Source organism: Cydia splendana, chromosome 2 (genome assembly GCF_910591565.1).
Source record: "Cydia splendana chromosome 2, ilCydSple1.2, whole genome shotgun sequence".
Lineage (NCBI taxonomy): Eukaryota > Metazoa > Arthropoda > Insecta > Lepidoptera > Tortricidae > Cydia > Cydia splendana.
In genome coordinates this window covers 28,852,604-28,869,655 of record NC_085961.1, presented here as the reverse complement: position 1 = coordinate 28,869,655, position 17,052 = coordinate 28,852,604, and the positions used below count along the sequence as shown (strand labels likewise).

Sequence of the window (17,052 nt, the reverse complement as noted above, 5' to 3'; positions counted from 1 at the left end):
GAGGCGGCTCGTCTTATGTAGACCCGATGATACAGGGCAAAACGAGAGCTCATCCCAGAAATGACCGTCCGTTTGGCACAGTTATTCCAATTTGTCATTTCAGTAAAAAAAAATAGTACAATTGGTTAGTAAATTGGTCATTCGAACAGTCATTTTATACCTGGGCTACAAAAACGTAGTCTTATGTTATCCCTAAACGTGTGGAGTGCAGTTGTAGCAGTGTCCGGAACGGCGTTGGTCGTGCGGCTGGCTGGTGGTGGTGGTGGTGGCGTGGCCTAGTCGCGGCGGCGGCGGTAGTCGTCGGGCAGCGCGGGCTCGTCGCCAGCCGACGCGCCGGACCCCGACGTGCCGGACGTGCCGGACGTGCCCGACGTCGCCGGCGACGGCGTGCCGGCTGCTAACAAAAATATGCCATTATTTTATCTAGAAAGATCTAGGGCTCATTTAGACGATGCGAGAATTCGCATACGAGTTTCATTACATTGCGTTATTTGATCGGTCAGCTGAATTGATGTAACTTCAATGGTCCGCATTGTAACTAAAACCGCATGAGAGTTCGCGCGCCGTCTAATTGAGCCCTAACTTTTGTGCAAATCTAACAAGAATTCAAACAAAACTCACGCCTCGTCGATCAGCCATGGCAACGCGCGTGGCTCTTTATTATTGTAGTCATTGTAGGTCAAAACATGTAGAGCAATTTCTGATTTCAAAATCGTGAGTGGCCAGTTTTATAATATAATGGGTCTATTGTTTCCCATAAAGTTTCAAGTCATAATGTATTGTTTGTCCACATTTTCGTTAGTCATAATTTGGTTTTTCTCAGAAATGCGTAACTTTTCAGGATTGCCATAAAACAAACCTAACCTAAATAGGATAACCCTACGAAAATCCTGAAAAGTTAACGGTTTCAGAATTATGACTAATGATAATCTGACAATCATTACATTATGACTTTCAATAAAAGGGACCCCTAATATACTGTAATATGGTACTCACTGTACATGAAGTCGTCGCGCGGCGCCTTGTGCGCGGAGCTGCGCATGAGCGGGCGGTGCTCCTCGCCGGCGTGCTGCCACGCCCAGCACGAGCGGCAGAAGTACCTGGAAATCAGCATTGTTTGTAGTTTAACATGGGCATATCCATCCAAAGAAAAAAGTATTAGTATGTATTTAACTTTGAAGAGTTAACCAAATGCATCAGTTCGAAAAATTGTAAATAACGATTTTTTCAGATTTCTGAATGCATTCCTAAGTTTAGATTTGTGATACTCCTGAAAATTCGACGATTATTGAAAACCCGTTCGGGCACGTTAAACATCTGACAAATATTTTCACATCGGAAGTAGGTATTAAGATCTTTCAAAGTGGAGACTAGAGAAAATTAATAAGAAAATACTCACCGGAAGCAAACAGGCTCCTTGCAAAAGTAGGGCCCCTGCTGCAGGTTGCACATCGAACACATTGAGTCTTCCAAGTACGGGTCCACCTGCACCTGCAAATGTACAAGTTCATTTTAAAAGATTCTTCTAGCGAATACCTATAACATTTCGTATGCTGCCTGCAATACGACCACATCTCAAAATGTATGATTATTGGAGATTAATTCTCAATTAAAAATAATAAACTTAAGTTTCCTTTAAAAGTTTTGATGCCCAAGTGGCGGTATTGCAGGCACCGTACTAATACAGAACGGTCATCCCACCCCAAATGGAACTTCCCTCGGATCTGTTATTGAAAGAATTTTAGTTCGATTGACGAAAAGTTCCAAATGCCGATGTATTTATTGTACTTAAAGTATGGGGTACTTGTCAATATCAAGCAAGTAAGGACACTAAAGTCTATTTCAATAGAACTTGCTAACTGTGTAAACAAACCGCCATATTGAAATTGTCTCTGAATGATGTATTTACTAGTGATGGCCAAGACTCCTACTTACTACTTTACTAATGTCAAACCATTATCGAATAATAAAATACCAAAAGTAAAAAACAAGTAGTTACTTATTTTTAATTTGTTTAATCACGATCAGAAGACAAATTAGTATCTAAGAATGATGTATTGATGTATTTTATAACCGCGGCGGTAGGTACAGAGCGTGGGTTGGGTAGTGTGTAGCGGGTTTATATCACAAACTTTAGTTACAACCATAGACTTATAATATATAGAGACGGTGTCTCAGCGAGCTGTCACTGTTGCCACTTTTGTTTAGTGTACGATTAACAATGAGGCCCACCTTGCTGTAGCCATGTCGATAAAGTCATATCGATAAACTATCGACATTTCATGCAATTTTAATTTTACTTCAAAGGCTTAACGATACCTAAAATGAACAAAAACGCTTTTATTCTTTATTGTGGTTATCAGATCACAATTTTATAGTCGCGCCCCAGCAGGAAACCAAGGGAAAGTTCAGATATTTAATTAAAATACATAAATACCTCCTAAAATAGGTGTTCCGCAATAATTGAATTATATTATTATATAATAATATATTCATTATCCATTAGCATTTCAATTATGTTTATGTTTAACGAAGATATTGAAGCTTCAATTAATCGCTATTTCGTTCCGCTGTGTAGCGTTTATCGATATATAACATGATTAAAATCGACTTTTCACATCCCTAAAAGAGCACACATATACGCTATTACGCACACATATACAGCCTGGGCGCATCAAGAAAGGCAACACTTGATTTAAAGTTCATCTTGTTAACAGTATGGTTGTCCTTTTTTGACAAACGGCATTTTTAAAAGAGCGAGGAGAGAGAAATGATACTAGTTGCTGCGCCGTGAAAGAGAACAGAAAACGTTGGGCCCTTGGTTACAACACTACCCATCATAGACAATTGTATAATTTAAAAGAAACAACCGTCATTCCAACAGGTCCTAATAACCTAACTTATGAACCCATTTTAAACTTTTAATTACATATCCAAGATACAGTTATGTTTGTGTATTTTACGGAACGGACCGTTTCTATAGTGTATGTGTATGGTTTCAATGGTATTTAATGAGGTGGTGTGAAAATTCAAAGAGAAACAGTGATAAACCAAAGTTCAGTTGTTTGTTTACATAGTTAGCAAGTTCTATTGAAATAGACTTTACAGTAGACCAGCGGACCTTCTAGGGGACACTACAGTAGGCTAACGTACCTTCTTGGAGAACTTGGGCGTGCGTATGGTGACGTAGGCGGCGGCGATGGCGCGCACGTAGGAGCGCGCGTTGCCGAACGACACGCGCCTTGAACCGATCGGGTACTCTACGGGTGTCTATGCCTACATGTAGGACACTATAGTAGACTAGTGGACCTTCTAGGAGACTACAGTAAGCTAACGTACCTTCTTGGAGAACTTGGGCGTGCGTATGGTGACGTAGGCAGCGGCGATGGCGCGCACGTAGGAGCGCGCGTTGCCGAACGACACGCGCCTTGAACCGATCGGGTACTCTACGGGTGTCTATGCCTACATGTAGGACACTATAGTAGACTAGTGGACCTTCTAAGAGACTACAGTAAGCTAACGTACCTTCTTGGAGAACTTGGGCGTGCGTATGGTGACGTAGGCGGCGGCGATGAACGACACCGATCGGGTACTTGTGTCTATGCCTGCATGTAGGACACTATAGTAGACCAGCGGACCTTCTAGCTAGGAGACACTACAATAGGTTAACGTACCTTCTTGGAGAACTTGGGCGTGCGTATGGTGACGTAGGCGGCGGCGATGGCGCGCACGTAGGAGCGCGCGTTGCCGAACGACACGCGCCCCGACCCGATCGGGTACTTGTTTTTGTCAGTGTCTATGCCTGCCAAATTAAAATAAAAACATTTGAAAATGGTAAGAAAAAATTTCGATGGAAATTCAGTAGGTAAGGAAAAGAAAATCAAAATATTTATATCCCAAATAGAAGTTTTTGTAGTATTATTAATTTCGAGACAATTTCCATGATAGTTAAAAGACTGAAATCGATTTTAACATGCACGCTCCGCCGACTATTAAAGAATAAAGGTACTTAGGGACACACGAGCCCACGTACGCAACGTATGCAATACATTATAAATCTGGACTCTGAAATTTACATGCTTAGAAACAGAATCTATATGTACACTTAGGTGTATATTTTGCATGCTGCAATTCAGCTAAATGTGAGACTTTTTCAATTTATAATATTTAGAAAACGTTTTTTTAACCACATTAACGCAAATAAAGACCTTGTCACGCGTTGCGTATGACAAGTATGTTTCCGTTGCGTACGTGGGCTCAGTTTGTCCTTAAGTACCTTTAGAGCGGTTTCGCACTACGTCCGATCCGAATCCGAAAATATGGTCCGTAGTAGCCGTAGAACCATTTCTATGCTAAGTTACGCACTAGATGCGATCTCCGTCATCCGATTTCTTTCCGTCATTCAACGTGTGCGGTGTGTAACTTACCATAGAAATAGTTCTACGGCTACTACGAACCATATTTTCACGGGTTCGAATCGGATTCGGATCGGACGTAGAGCGAAACCGCTCTTAGTCTTACTATTGTCAGTTACTAATATAGACCGACCGCTTAAATGAGTCTTTGCCTGCGCGGTACGGGGTAGGACGACTAAGGGTGGCGGGGAAGGTGCGGGCGCCGTACGCCTGCTCACCCATTGCTGCCGACTCATTTAAGCGGTCGGTCTATAGTGGGAACCCCTTGAACACTGTACCTGCATAGACCACGCCGGAGAACAGGTCGTTCATGATGGTGGCCAGCGCCCGGGCGCTGAGCATGCCGTGCAGCGCGCCCACGAACACGGTGCGGGACTGCTCCAGCCGCGCCGCGCCGCCCGCCACCCACGACGAGTCCGCCACCGCCCAGGGGATCACTGCGCCTGTGGGGGGGAGGGCCACCCCTTGAACACTGTACCTGCATAGACCACGCCGGAGAACAGGTCGTTCATGATGGTGGCCAGCGCCCGGGCGCTGAGCATGCCGTGCAGCGCGCCCACGAACACGGTGCGGGACTGCTCCAGCCGCGCCGCGCCGCCCGCCACCCACGACGAGTCCGCCACCGCCCAGGGGATCACTGCGCCTGTGGGGGGGGAGGGCCACCCCTTGAACACTGTACCTGCATAGACCACGCCGGAGAACAGGTCGTTCATGATGGTGGCCAGCGCCCGGGCGCTGAGAATGCCGTGCAGCGCGCCCACGAACACGGTGCGGGACTGCTCCAGCCGCGCCGCGCCGCCCGCCACCCACGACGAGTCCGCCACCGCCCAGGGGATCACTGCGCCTGTGGGGGGGAGGGCCACCCCTTGAACACTGTACCTGCATAGACCACGCCGGAGAACAGGTCGTTCATGATGGTGGCCAGCGCCCGGGCGCTGAGCATGCCGTGCAGCGCGCCCACGAACACGGTGCGGGACTGCTCCAGCCGCGCCGCGCCGCCCGCCACCCACGACGAGTCCGCCACCGCCCAGGGGATCACTGCGCCTGTGGGGGGGAGGGCCACCCCTTGAACACTGTACCTGCATAGACCACGCCGGAGAACAGGTCGTTCATGATGGTGGCCAGCGCCCGGGCGCTGAGCATGCCGTGCAGCGCGCCCACGAACACGGTGCGGGACTGCTCCAGCCGCGCCGCGCCGCCCGCCACCCACGACGAGTGCGCCACCGCCCAGGGGATCACTGCGCCTGTGGGGGGGAGGGCCACCCCTTGAACACTGTACCTGCATAGACCACGCCGGAGAACAGGTCGTTCATGATGGTGGCCAGCGCCCGGGCGCTGAGCATGCCGTGCAGCGCGCCCACGAACACGGTGCGGGACTGCTCCAGCCGCGCCGCGCCGCCCGCCACCCACGACGAGTCCGCCACCGCCCAGGGGATCACTGCGCCTGTGGGGGGGAGGGCCACCCCTTGAACACTGTACCTGCATAGACCACGCCGGAGAACAGGTCGTTCATGATGGTGGCCAGCGCCCGGGCGCTGAGCATGCCGTGCAGCGCGCCCACGAACACGGTGCGGGACTGCTCCAGCCGCGCCGCGCCGCCCGCCACCCACGACGAGTCCGCCACCGCCCAGGGGATCACTGCGCCTGTGGGGGGGAGGGCCACCCCTTGAACACTGTACCTGCATAGACCACGCCGGAGAACAGGTCGTTCATGATGGTGGCCAGCGCCCGGGCGCTGAGCATGCCGTGCAGCGCGCCCACGAACACGGTGCGGGACTGCTCCAGCCGCGCCGCGCCGCCCGCCACCCACGACGAGTCCGCCACCGCCCAGGGGATCACTGCGCCTGTGGGGGGGAGGGCCACCCCTTGAACACTGTACCTGCATAGACCACGCCGGAGAACAGGTCGTTCATGATGGTGGCCAGCGCCCGGGCGCTGAGCATGCCGTGCAGCGCGCCCACGAACACGGTGCGGGACTGCTCCAGCCGCGCCGCGCCGCCCGCCACCCACGACGAGTCCGCCACCGCCCAGGGGATCACCTGCGCCTGTGGGGGGGAGGGCCACCCCTTGAACACTGTACCTGCATAGACTACGCCGGAGAACAGGTCGTTCATGATGGTGGCCAGCGCCCGGGCGCTGAGCATGCCGTGCAGCGCGCCCACGAACACGGTGCGGGACTGCTCCAGCCGCGCCGCGCCGCCCGCCACCCACGACGAGTCCGCCACCGCCCAGGGGATCACTGCGCCTGTGGGGGGGAGGGCCACCCCTTGAACACTGTACCTGCATAGACCACGCCGGAGAACAGGTCGTTCATGATGGTGGCCAGCGCCCGGGCGCTGAGCATGCCGTGCAGCGCGCCCACGAACACGGTGCGGGACTGCTCCAGCCGCGCCGCGCCGCCCGCCACCCACGACGAGTCCGCCACCGCCCAGGGGATCACTGCGCCTGTGGGGGGGAGGGCCACCCCTTGAACACTGTACCTGCATAGACCACGCCGGAGAACAGGTCGTTCATGATGGTGGCCAGCGCCCGGGCGCTGAGCATGCCGTGCAGCGCGCCCACGAACACGGTGCGGGACTGCTCCAGCCGCGCCGCGCCGCCCGCCACCCACGACGAGTCCGCCACCGCCCAGGGGATCACTGCGCCTGTGGGGGGGAGGGCCACCCCTTGAACACTGTACCTGCATAGACCACGCCGGAGAACAGGTCGTTCATGATGGTGGCCAGCGCCCGGGCGCTGAGCATGCCGTGCAGCGCGCCCACGAACACGGTGCGGGACTGCTCCAGCCGCGCCGCGCCGCCCGCCACCCACGACGAGTCCGCCACCGCCCAGGGGATCACTGCGCCTGTGGGGGGGAGGGCCACCCCTTGAACACTGTACCTGCATAGACCACGCCGGAGAACAGGTCGTTCATGATGGTGGCCAGCGCCCGGGCGCTGAGCATGCCGTGCAGCGCGCCCACGAACACGGTGCGGGACTGCTCCAGCCGCGCCGCGCCGCCCGCCACCCACGACGAGTCCGCCACCGCCCAGGGGATCACTGCGCCTGTGGGGGGGAGGGCCACCCCTTGAACACTGTACCTGCATAGACCACGCCGGAGAAGAGGTCGTTCATGATGGTGGCCAGCGCCCGGGCGCTGAGCATGCCGTGCAGCGCGCCCACGAACACGGTGCGGGACTGCTCCAGCCGCGCCGCGCCGCCCGCCACCCACGACGAGTCCGCCACCGCCCAGGGGATCACTGCGCCTGTGGGGGGGAGGGCCACCCCTTGAACACTGTACCTGCATAGACCACGCCGGAGAACAGGTCGTTCATGATGGTGGCCAGCGCCCGGGCGCTGAGCATGCCGTGCAGCGCGCCCACGAACACGGTGCGGGACTGCTCCAGCCGCGCCGCGCCGCCCGCCACCCACGACGAGTCCGCCACCGCCCAGGGGATCACTGCGCCTGTGGGGGGGAGGGCCACCCCTTGAACACTGTACCTGCATAGACCACGCCGGAGAACAGGTCGTTCATGATGGTGGCCAGCGCCCGGGCGCTGAGCATGCCGTGCAGCGCGCCCACGAACACGGTGCGGGACTGCTCCAGCCGCGCCGCGCCGCCCGCCACCCACGACGAGTCCGCCACCGCCCAGGGGATCACTGCGCCTGTGGGGGGGAGGGCCACCCCTTGAACACTGTACCTGCATAGACCACGCCGGAGAAGAGGTCGTTCATGATGGTGGCCAGCGCCCGGGCGCTGAGCATGCCGTGCAGCGCGCCCACGAACACGGTGCGGGACTGCTCCAGCCGCGCCGCGCCGCCCGCCACCCACGACGAGTCCGCCACCGCCCAGGGGATCACCTGCGCCTGTGGGGGGGAGGGACTAATCAGGAGATAACGATTTATGGCCGAAGGGAGTAGCTAGTTTTGATTATATCTAGATCCACTAGACTCGCCGCGGCGAATCGAATCGCAATAATTCCACTGCTGCTTGCGTTTCTATGCAACTGCGTCCATTGACGGAGAGCCGCGGTGCGCCGATTCTTGTGTAAAAATATAGGAGGCGAATTAATTGCGATTCGATTCGCCTCGGCGAGTCTAGTGGACGCCAGCCTTTATAATTTATATTATTTATAATTTATAAATCAGAAAACGGAATTATTATAATGGAATTTTGGGCGGTTTTAGTCTGATTTTCGGAAATATCCGACTAACGCACATACTTACTGAAAACAAAAACAATGAAATCATATCGCGGTAGATCCGTTCGCGTAATTAAATACACACTGAAAACCGAAAACTGTAATTTACTTCAGACAAGATAGATATAGAGAAGTCTTTAAGACAAACTGCTTGTGAAATTTGAAGTATTAGTAAAATTAATTTAGCAAAAATTATAAAGCTATGGAAATTTTACCGAGAAGTTTTTAAGTAAAGCCTTTAACAGCAATAGTAGACTATCTCTTTAAAATAAGGTATGTTTACGAATGGTCAATATGGTCACATAACCGAATGGTCAATATGGTCACATAACCGAATGGTCAATATGGTCACATAACCGAATGGACAATATGGTCACATAACCGAATGGTCAATATGGTCACATAACCGTATGGTCAATATGGTCACATAACCGAATGGTCAATATGGTCACATAACCGAATGGTCAATATGGTCACATAACCGAATGGTCAATGTGGTCACATAACCGAATGGTCAGTATGGTCATATAACTAAAGTACGTACGTCCTTGGTGGTCCGCTTGCGGCAGGCGATACGGAAGTACCAATCGTTGCGGTCGCGGCGGCTCGCCGCTAGCAGCGCCCGCACGCGGCGCTCCGACTCGAACGTCACGTAGCCGAACCCGCGCAGCGGGGCGCCCGCCTCGCGACCCGGCCACTCCACACTGAAGAAAAGAGTTAGGGCTGATTTATACGACGCGCGAACTCGCATGCGATTTTAGGTACATTGCGGACTGTTGATTACGTCCAATTCAACCGACCGATCAAAACCCGCAATGTAATGAAACTCGCATGCGAGTTCTCTCATCGTCTAAATAAGCCCTTATTAATGCACTGCTTTAGGAGCTTCACAAGAATGTATCGCTTACGAAACTGTACTTTTAATTATGTTATGACAATGTTTTCGTGCGACAGTTTGAAAGTAAATCCATGGATTATCGAAACGATCAATAATGAACTTTCAGAAATTTTTAAGCGCTGAATAATGTTCTAAAGTATAATTATGTTTAGTTTAAGCCCGCCAATCAATTTCATAATGCTGAAGAAAACTATAAAAAGGGTCGAAATGTGTATTACATTCTTTAAAATTCTTTTGAATACAGAAATAATGTTTATTTGATGGGCTAGAAAGTCGTGGCGTCCGAAGTGACAATCAAATTGATTACTAAATTTAAAGCCTCGAGGTAGTTTTTTTGCTGCCAAAATAATACCCTTACTTCCAGGGGTTTAATTTCTTCACAGGGGACACTTAATAAACAGGACCCGCGAGTCGGGTCCATTACTAGTTCCGGTACTCACCGCACAGGAGCGAAGGGGCGCAGCGCCTGCAGCAGCGCGTGCTCCGTGATGTCCCACGGGAGCCCGCCCACGAACACCTTGGGCGACCACCCGCCCGGCGGGTCGGCCGAGCGCGGCGGCAGCGTGCCGCTCCAGCACAGCGAGTCGCCGTCGCCCGACACCACGCCGTGGGGCTCCACTACGCCACCTGAATAAAAAACAAATGCATCCGGCTCGAAGGACCAATTTGATAGTAGTTTTAACATCTGCCCCGAACAGAGGGCAATTAGCGCCCGTGGGGGTAAAACTGGGGGTACCTAAAATTTATTTGTATTCGCTTGTTTCTTGATTGTTTAGCAAGATTTTAAATTGAGAGTTCTATAGAAACGTTATAATGAATTCAAATTATAGCGAGTTTTTTACTTACAAAATGAAGCCCGGCGCGGCAGCAGACTGAAGTCTGCCCTCGACGGCGCTTCGCGGGGCTGCTCCGGCGGCCACGGGGGCTCCACCTGCAACACACCAGCGTGAACAAATATGCTTAGGAACCCTAAAATGGGAAAATAAATTACTATAAAGTTTTTCAGAGAAAATTAACCCTTTAAACACCAAGCCTGTCGTGTACTGTACGGCACGTCATCCTGAGCCTTATCGGAATGCACGATGGTTGATATTGGGCTGAAGCCGCGCGCATTAATAGACATTTTTCGCGGTCAAAAGGTTAAAATTCTGGATATACAAAGCAGATTTGTTCACTTACCATTTTTTCGATGCCGTCGTAGGATAGGCGTGGCTGTAGCGAGGTATGGCCGCGTGAGCTCGCCGGGACCGCCAGGGCCTTCTGAAACAGTCTACACTACACTACCCGCTACATTAAACAAAAACAGGCGGAAAGCCAAAGACCCCAGTCTGAAATTACGGTAGTTTCATGGCAATTTTGAAATTAGGACATATTAGAAAAGAAATTGTAACTAAACTTGCCCCAAAAACCTAAGGTAAAAGGAGACTTAAGATCCCACCTAAATTTAAAACACAACTAGCCAAGCCAAACTGCACTTACTAAAGAAGCCACAAGGTCCGTAATGCCCTGCCCGTCGTCCCAGCCTCCGGGCCGGGCGCGCTCGCTGCAATGGAAGCAATTAGTACATTAGAACTGCATTTTAAAATAAATTGTGTTAGCTGGGAAAGGTATAATGGGACTTTAGTAAAGGACCCTCACACTATGAAAACGGGACTAAATGGACAAAAAATAGCATCGTAATGCTTACTTATGTTTGGAAAAAGTCGATCATTGATTAGATTAATTAAAAGGCACGAACGCGTGTTTTAATCGTAGCATACGAGCGAATTATTATTTGCAGTAATGAAAATTAAATTCATGTTTTTTTACTAGGTTCTGACAGAATAAATAATAGTACTACTTAGGTACAGAAGACTCACTCTCTAACAAAACGCGTCTGTTACGATCAGCACAGATATGGTCGCTAGGTGGCGACAGCGCCACGCGCGGCTTATGGCTTTCCCCAAAATTGGGGCTGAACGGATGTACTTTTAGCTACCTGTAGCAAAGCGACGAAATCGCGGAGTGAGCCACGCCTGGTTCTGATCAGATGGTAGCTATTATCGAAGCGGGCCTGTCGCTGCGGGCATGGCGAACCGGGCCCCCAACATGTTTACACTCGCTAAACTTGCCTGTAGCTGCCGAAGCTGGCAAAGTATCGCGGCGGCAAGCAGCCGGGTGGTACAAGGCCCAGGAGCGCTCGCGGGGTCTGTAGTCTGGGATTACACTACAACTTACACTTGGTCGTAGCTGCCGAAGCGGGCAGAGTGTTGCGGACGGAAGCTTCCAGGTGGTACGGGAGCCACGGGGTCTGTAGTCTGCGATTACACTACACTTGCCTGTAACTGCCGAAGCTGGCAGAGTGTCGCGGCGGGAAGCAGCCGGGTGGTACGAGGGCCCGCGGGGTCTGTAGTCTGCGATTACACTACACTTGCCTGTAACTGCCGAAGCTGGCAGAGTGTCGCGGCGGGAAGCAGCCGGGTGGTACGAGGGCCCGCGGGGTCTGCGCGACCTCGGGGCTGCCGGGCTCCTCCCAGCGCCACTCGTTGTCGCAGTCCTGCACAAACTGAAGCAAATATATTTATTTAGTTACTGTGTCATGGTTATATTCGCTAGATCTCTCTTCAATCCTTTCTCGTAAGGTTAGCAAAGAAATTTGTACACACTACAGACAAGGGTACAAAGGTGGGACATTTATTTTCCGTCGTCTCGGGTTTTACCGTTTCTCATACAAGATTTCACCCAAAGAGCTACGTTTTAAACATTGGATACACATACCAACGAAAAAGTAAAGCGGCTACCCCATTTCATGCACTATGATCTCTAAACCGGCTATAATCTCAATATCAAACGCAAATCTCAAAACTTGAATCGGATAAGCGACGGGTCGAGCGCCCAAAGATCAGATTCCAAGACACATAGCTGGAACGTCAAGAGTAGCGACCAGTGTAAATGCAGTATATATTTACACAATTTGTTACCGGTCTACAGGTCAGGATATACTGGACATTGTAAAAGCTAGAATGGGAATTGGAAGTCGACCGATTACGCGCCCCTTGGCAGGCCTACACAAATAATATTAAATTGCCAGTGCCATGCCAATAGCGCTGCCAACAGGCGATTGCATGCCCTGTGATATAGTTAAGGATTGTACAGATTTGTATCTCCGTCGTGTCTACACTGTTTAATTCAATCTCTTGATTTAAACGCAATTTTAAGAAGAAGAAAAAACTAGTTGTTTCGAATGCAAGTTGATCATCGAAATTGAACTATGGGCCTTTTACGACAAATTTTAGCACTTTTTGATTGTTTGCTGGAAATTTTTATGTTGTTTCTACTCGGAAACAGGAGCCCTTTAGTTTATAATAAGAGAATAAAACCATAGCTGTATTTTAGCACCATCCTTTCCGTTACCGCCGCAAAAAGTAGGTATTTAAAATAGGAACAAAATTGAAAACATAGCCGAGAAAAAAGTGGCGTCTACATTTTGATGAAAAGTGGCCTAAATATATATAAAGATAAAATATTGAAGGTAAAGGTATTTTAAATCAAAGCTTATGTTAGAATGAGAGTTATATCCAATTCAATAAGGAAATTCCCCAGTTACGAAAGCAACGTCGAACTTTCGTCGCTAGAATTTTGATTAAGTTCGAAGGTACGTACGGTAAAGTATATGTAGAGCATGAAATAAAGGTGGTTTAAAATACACGATTGAAGGAAAACGAAGAAAGTTTTATAAAGGGAAAGATAAAGTAATATTTTAAATAGTAAAAACTAGGTTCTTAGGCTAAATTGTATTATAGAATTAGACGAAATACTACGCGAACGAACAGTTAACATTAGTCTGTGATTCACTTAGTATGTACAATTGTACAACTCGTGATCAAAATCTATCTGATATCGCATTACCCACTTACAAAATTAACAAATTAAAATAATTTAAGAAACCTATTATAAACACGACAGTAATCTAGCGAGATCTCTCAAATTAAAATCAACCCGTCCTATACATACGCGTACACTAAAACAATACCCTCCCCTTATTCTCAATAGTAAGGCATAAAAATGCAAAACCAACGCGTAAAAATGTAAAAAAAGCTAATAAAACCAACCAGACTGAAAATTCAAGCATCACATTTTAAAGTGAAAGCCGATATTAAATTGCATAACATCCAATCCAAAGTTAACTGTATAGGGCGAACGCAGTTGCATTATTTGGCACAGTCTACCCATTACTAGAGGCCACTTGGCACAAACTTGCACTGCCATTAACTGACATCAGGGCGGATGTCGTATGGAACATTATGAACGGACAATAAAGCCTTCGAGTGGATTTTGGCTTAGGATGAAGCAGTATAAATCGTAAGGGAAAAAATTGGCGCCCAAACGTGGGGCCGCGCGGAGATTTTATACGCTCTTGGCAATATAATGTTAGTATTATTGCTAGGAAGATGATGGATAGTACTGAATGACTTTACATTTCATTTTATAAATATTAATAGTTATATAAATTTTGGTATGGATAAAACTGTAATAAAATATGATTCACCACATCATTATTAATATATTTCAAAAATAAGAGTATTTGAAATATGTGAAAGTTAACTATTTGAATAGGATACAACAATATTAACATTGTAAAACTTAATCATTAAATCTGATCCAGTAAATTGAATTCACGATCAAAATATAAACCTTATAGAAAATAAATTGGCGCCCAAACGCGGAGCCGCGTAGAAACGATATTACGAGTTTTCATATAATATTTTTTTAATTATGAATAAAATAACTTTGTTAACAGCAATGAAGCTCTATGTAGAATGTGCCTAAAAAAATAATAATTAGGATGCTAATCTGGCGTAAATTGGGGTTTAAACATTCTGTAAGTAATCTCACACCGAGGTATAGTTTCGTCCCGTTTTTCTAAGATCCAGTACGCCATATGAATGTATGGCGAACTTGAGCTTAGAAATCGGACAGGCTATACGTAGAAAAAAAAAGTAGAGTTTGTATTTACAGCAAAACTGACATCACCGGCAGCTTACTTACGGTAAAATTTATCCAACCAGTTTTTTTAAAGCGGGCGCGACAGATCCAGACATGCGTGGCGTTACGATTGGATATTTGAAATCTAGTGGTGCGCACGCTACGGAACCTAGCTACAGGGACAGGCCCAGACTGGTGCTTTATTTACAGCGTAATATCTCCGGGTTATGTCCGGGCCCTGGTTAAAAAAAATCTGGTAGTACTTACGGTCCGGGTTCTAGCGGGCGCAGAGACCTAATTGGAGTAAGAATTTGCTTTCTGGGTCCTAGTGGAAGCAGGACGGGTCCAGAGAGATGCGGCGTGTTCACCTACAGGACCACGTGGCTCACTCGCCACTGGAGTTGAGAGTATATAGGTACTTACGTTAGGCTCCGGTTCCTAGCGGGCGTAGAGACAGGTTCAGAGATGCGTTGTGTTCAGCTATAGGACCACGTGGCTCAATAACTTTCCGCTAAATACCCTGCTTTGGGACGCAAAAACGGGTTCAAAGAAATATGCGGTATTCAACTTCTGGCCCACGTGGCACGATAATTTGCTACTGGTGTTGCAGAGATCCTGTTCGTCGTATGTGCTTACGCTCTGGGACTGCGGGCGCAGAGCTATTCAGAGAGCTGTAGAGTAGTCGAGCTCCAGAATTATCGGGCATAAAGGTCCCGATTGGCGTCCTAAAAGCTCTCTACTGCTAGTTTTCGACTAGGTACTTACGCTCCGGGTCCTAGCGGGCGCAGAGACGGGTTCGGAGAGATGCGTGGTGTTCAGCTCCAGGATCTCTGCGAGCGAGCGCCGGTTCTCCGCCGGGCCCCCGCCTCCGCGGGTATTGTCCTGGGACAAAACTTTTCGGTTAGACTTCGCAAATAAAAAAAAAACTTTAATAAAAAATGAAAGAACTATAGAGCACGCTCGAATAACGAGAGCCGCTGATTCGAATTAGCAAGTCATTCTTTGACAATAAATATGAATCCGTACTCCAAAGAGTAGGTAGGTATAATTAAAACTTACAAATAATTTCTCAAGACACCTACTTTAAAAAAAAGAAAGACTAATCCACGTCAATTTTCGTGATAAAATTGGCAACAGAAATTTGGCAAAATTTAGAAAGGTAGCAATAAATCAGTTAATAGTTGCTTAATTTCAATGTAAAATCTATAAATAGAATGACACAAAAGAAAAAAAAATCAGAGGGTAGAAACTACAGTTGAATTTTTTTCAAACTTCGCGCGGACCTCTATACGTAGAACAATCACGCAAAACGTTGGCTCTTAAGAAGCATTATATTGAAGTTATAAAACTCACCTGATGTAACAGCGGCATTGCCGCAAAAAGTTGCAGAAAAGTTCAAAGACGTAAATTCTATCGTGATTCGAGCAGCGTGGCCTGCTAGGATACTCGCGCGGCGGTGGCGCAATCACGACTGACGGCGGGCAGACTCGCCGCGAACCAGGTAGTCACTGTCCCCCACCATCACCCCACCCCACCCTTAGCAAAGAGGGTTGACGAACAAAAATAACAACACTTTTTTACAAAAAAAACTCAACAAACGGTAAAATTTCCATTTAGTAATTACATTTATTATTTTAGAACATGTTTTAACATATTTAAATAAAGATTGACACGTTTATTAACAGAAACAGGAATTTAGAAATATAAGTTTGGAATTCAATTTCCCGCGCAAGATGGCGGCAACCAATCAACGGACAGCGCGGTTTCTGATAGATGGCGCATGCTTAGTAGGAAAGTCAATTTGAAAACTTTTTTCCGCTGTTTTATGTTTCTAATTTCTTTTGTTTATTTTTAATTGTGGAAATATTTATTTTATGAACAGATATTAATTATATCATAATTTTTGTTCTCAAATTTGAACATCTATATTATCAAATAAAAAGTTGATAACTTTTCTTCATGGTGTAAAATTGTTTCAGTTAGTTTTATAGATAAGCTTCAAAATTACGTTTTAGGAATTCAATTTTAGTACTTACATCGTTTTGAAATCCGCCAAGTGAGCGACATTTTCAAAACGGATTAAACAAAATTCAATTCTAAATCTAAGACCTCTTCGCTGGTTTTTTGCTGGCAAATTTAGGTCCCAGGGACTCAAGTGGTTAAGGTAAATTCCAACCAATTTTATAAATTAGAATTGAATTTTGATTGCCTTTTTTTATGTACCGACAGCGTGAAACTTAAGGGATTATAGGTAGGGACCATCAACTGAGCCCACGCAACGCAACGTATGCAATACATTATGAAATCTGGACCCTGAAATTGTATGCTTAGAAACATACTAGGCTACTGGGCTCAGTTTTTCCCTGCCTTAAAGGAGGGGTGGGCCTGGGCACTGGTCACTGACAATTGTAAAATAAATAAAACTATGTAAACGGATTATATCGCTTTTATTGTAACACTGTAAAGGGTACGAAACGTAGGGAAGTATTTTAAATATATCATACGCGATATAATGCGTTGCCATAGTTTTATTTCATGAGTAACTAACTATTGCGTTACCGAAGACAATAAATAATAAGGACAATAAAACTAC

The 17,052-nt window shown here is 47.9% G+C and overlaps 1 protein-coding gene across 1 annotated transcript; it reads right to left on the bottom strand.

Moving 5' to 3' along the window:
* Positions 1-275: 275 nt before the first annotated feature.
* Positions 276-16,267, bottom strand: LOC134800591 (cytoplasmic polyadenylation element-binding protein 1-B). Its single transcript, XM_063773081.1, has 13 exons — positions 15,813-16,267; positions 15,225-15,341; positions 11,905-12,039; positions 10,974-11,033; positions 10,674-10,754; positions 10,341-10,425; positions 9,935-10,121; positions 9,141-9,300; positions 8,096-8,261; positions 3,675-3,802; positions 1,400-1,491; positions 997-1,100; positions 276-394 (listed from the first exon to the last, which is right to left on the bottom strand). The coding sequence occupies exons 1-13, from the start codon at positions 15,828-15,830 to the stop codon at positions 276-278; spliced, it is 1,452 nt and encodes a 483-aa protein (XP_063629151.1). The 5' UTR covers positions 15,831-16,267.
* Positions 16,268-17,052: the final 785 nt, after the last annotated feature.

Coding starts and splice junctions, on each gene's coding strand:
- LOC134800591 (XM_063773081.1), bottom strand. Junction 9,301..9,934: donor CGCCCCTTCGCTCCTGTGCG/GTGAGTACCGGA, acceptor TCTTTTCTTCAG/TGTGGAGTGGCCGGGTCGCG. Junction 1,101..1,399: donor AAGGAGCCTGTTTGCTTCCG/GTGAGTATTTTC, acceptor GCTGATTTCCAG/GTACTTCTGCCGCTCGTGCT.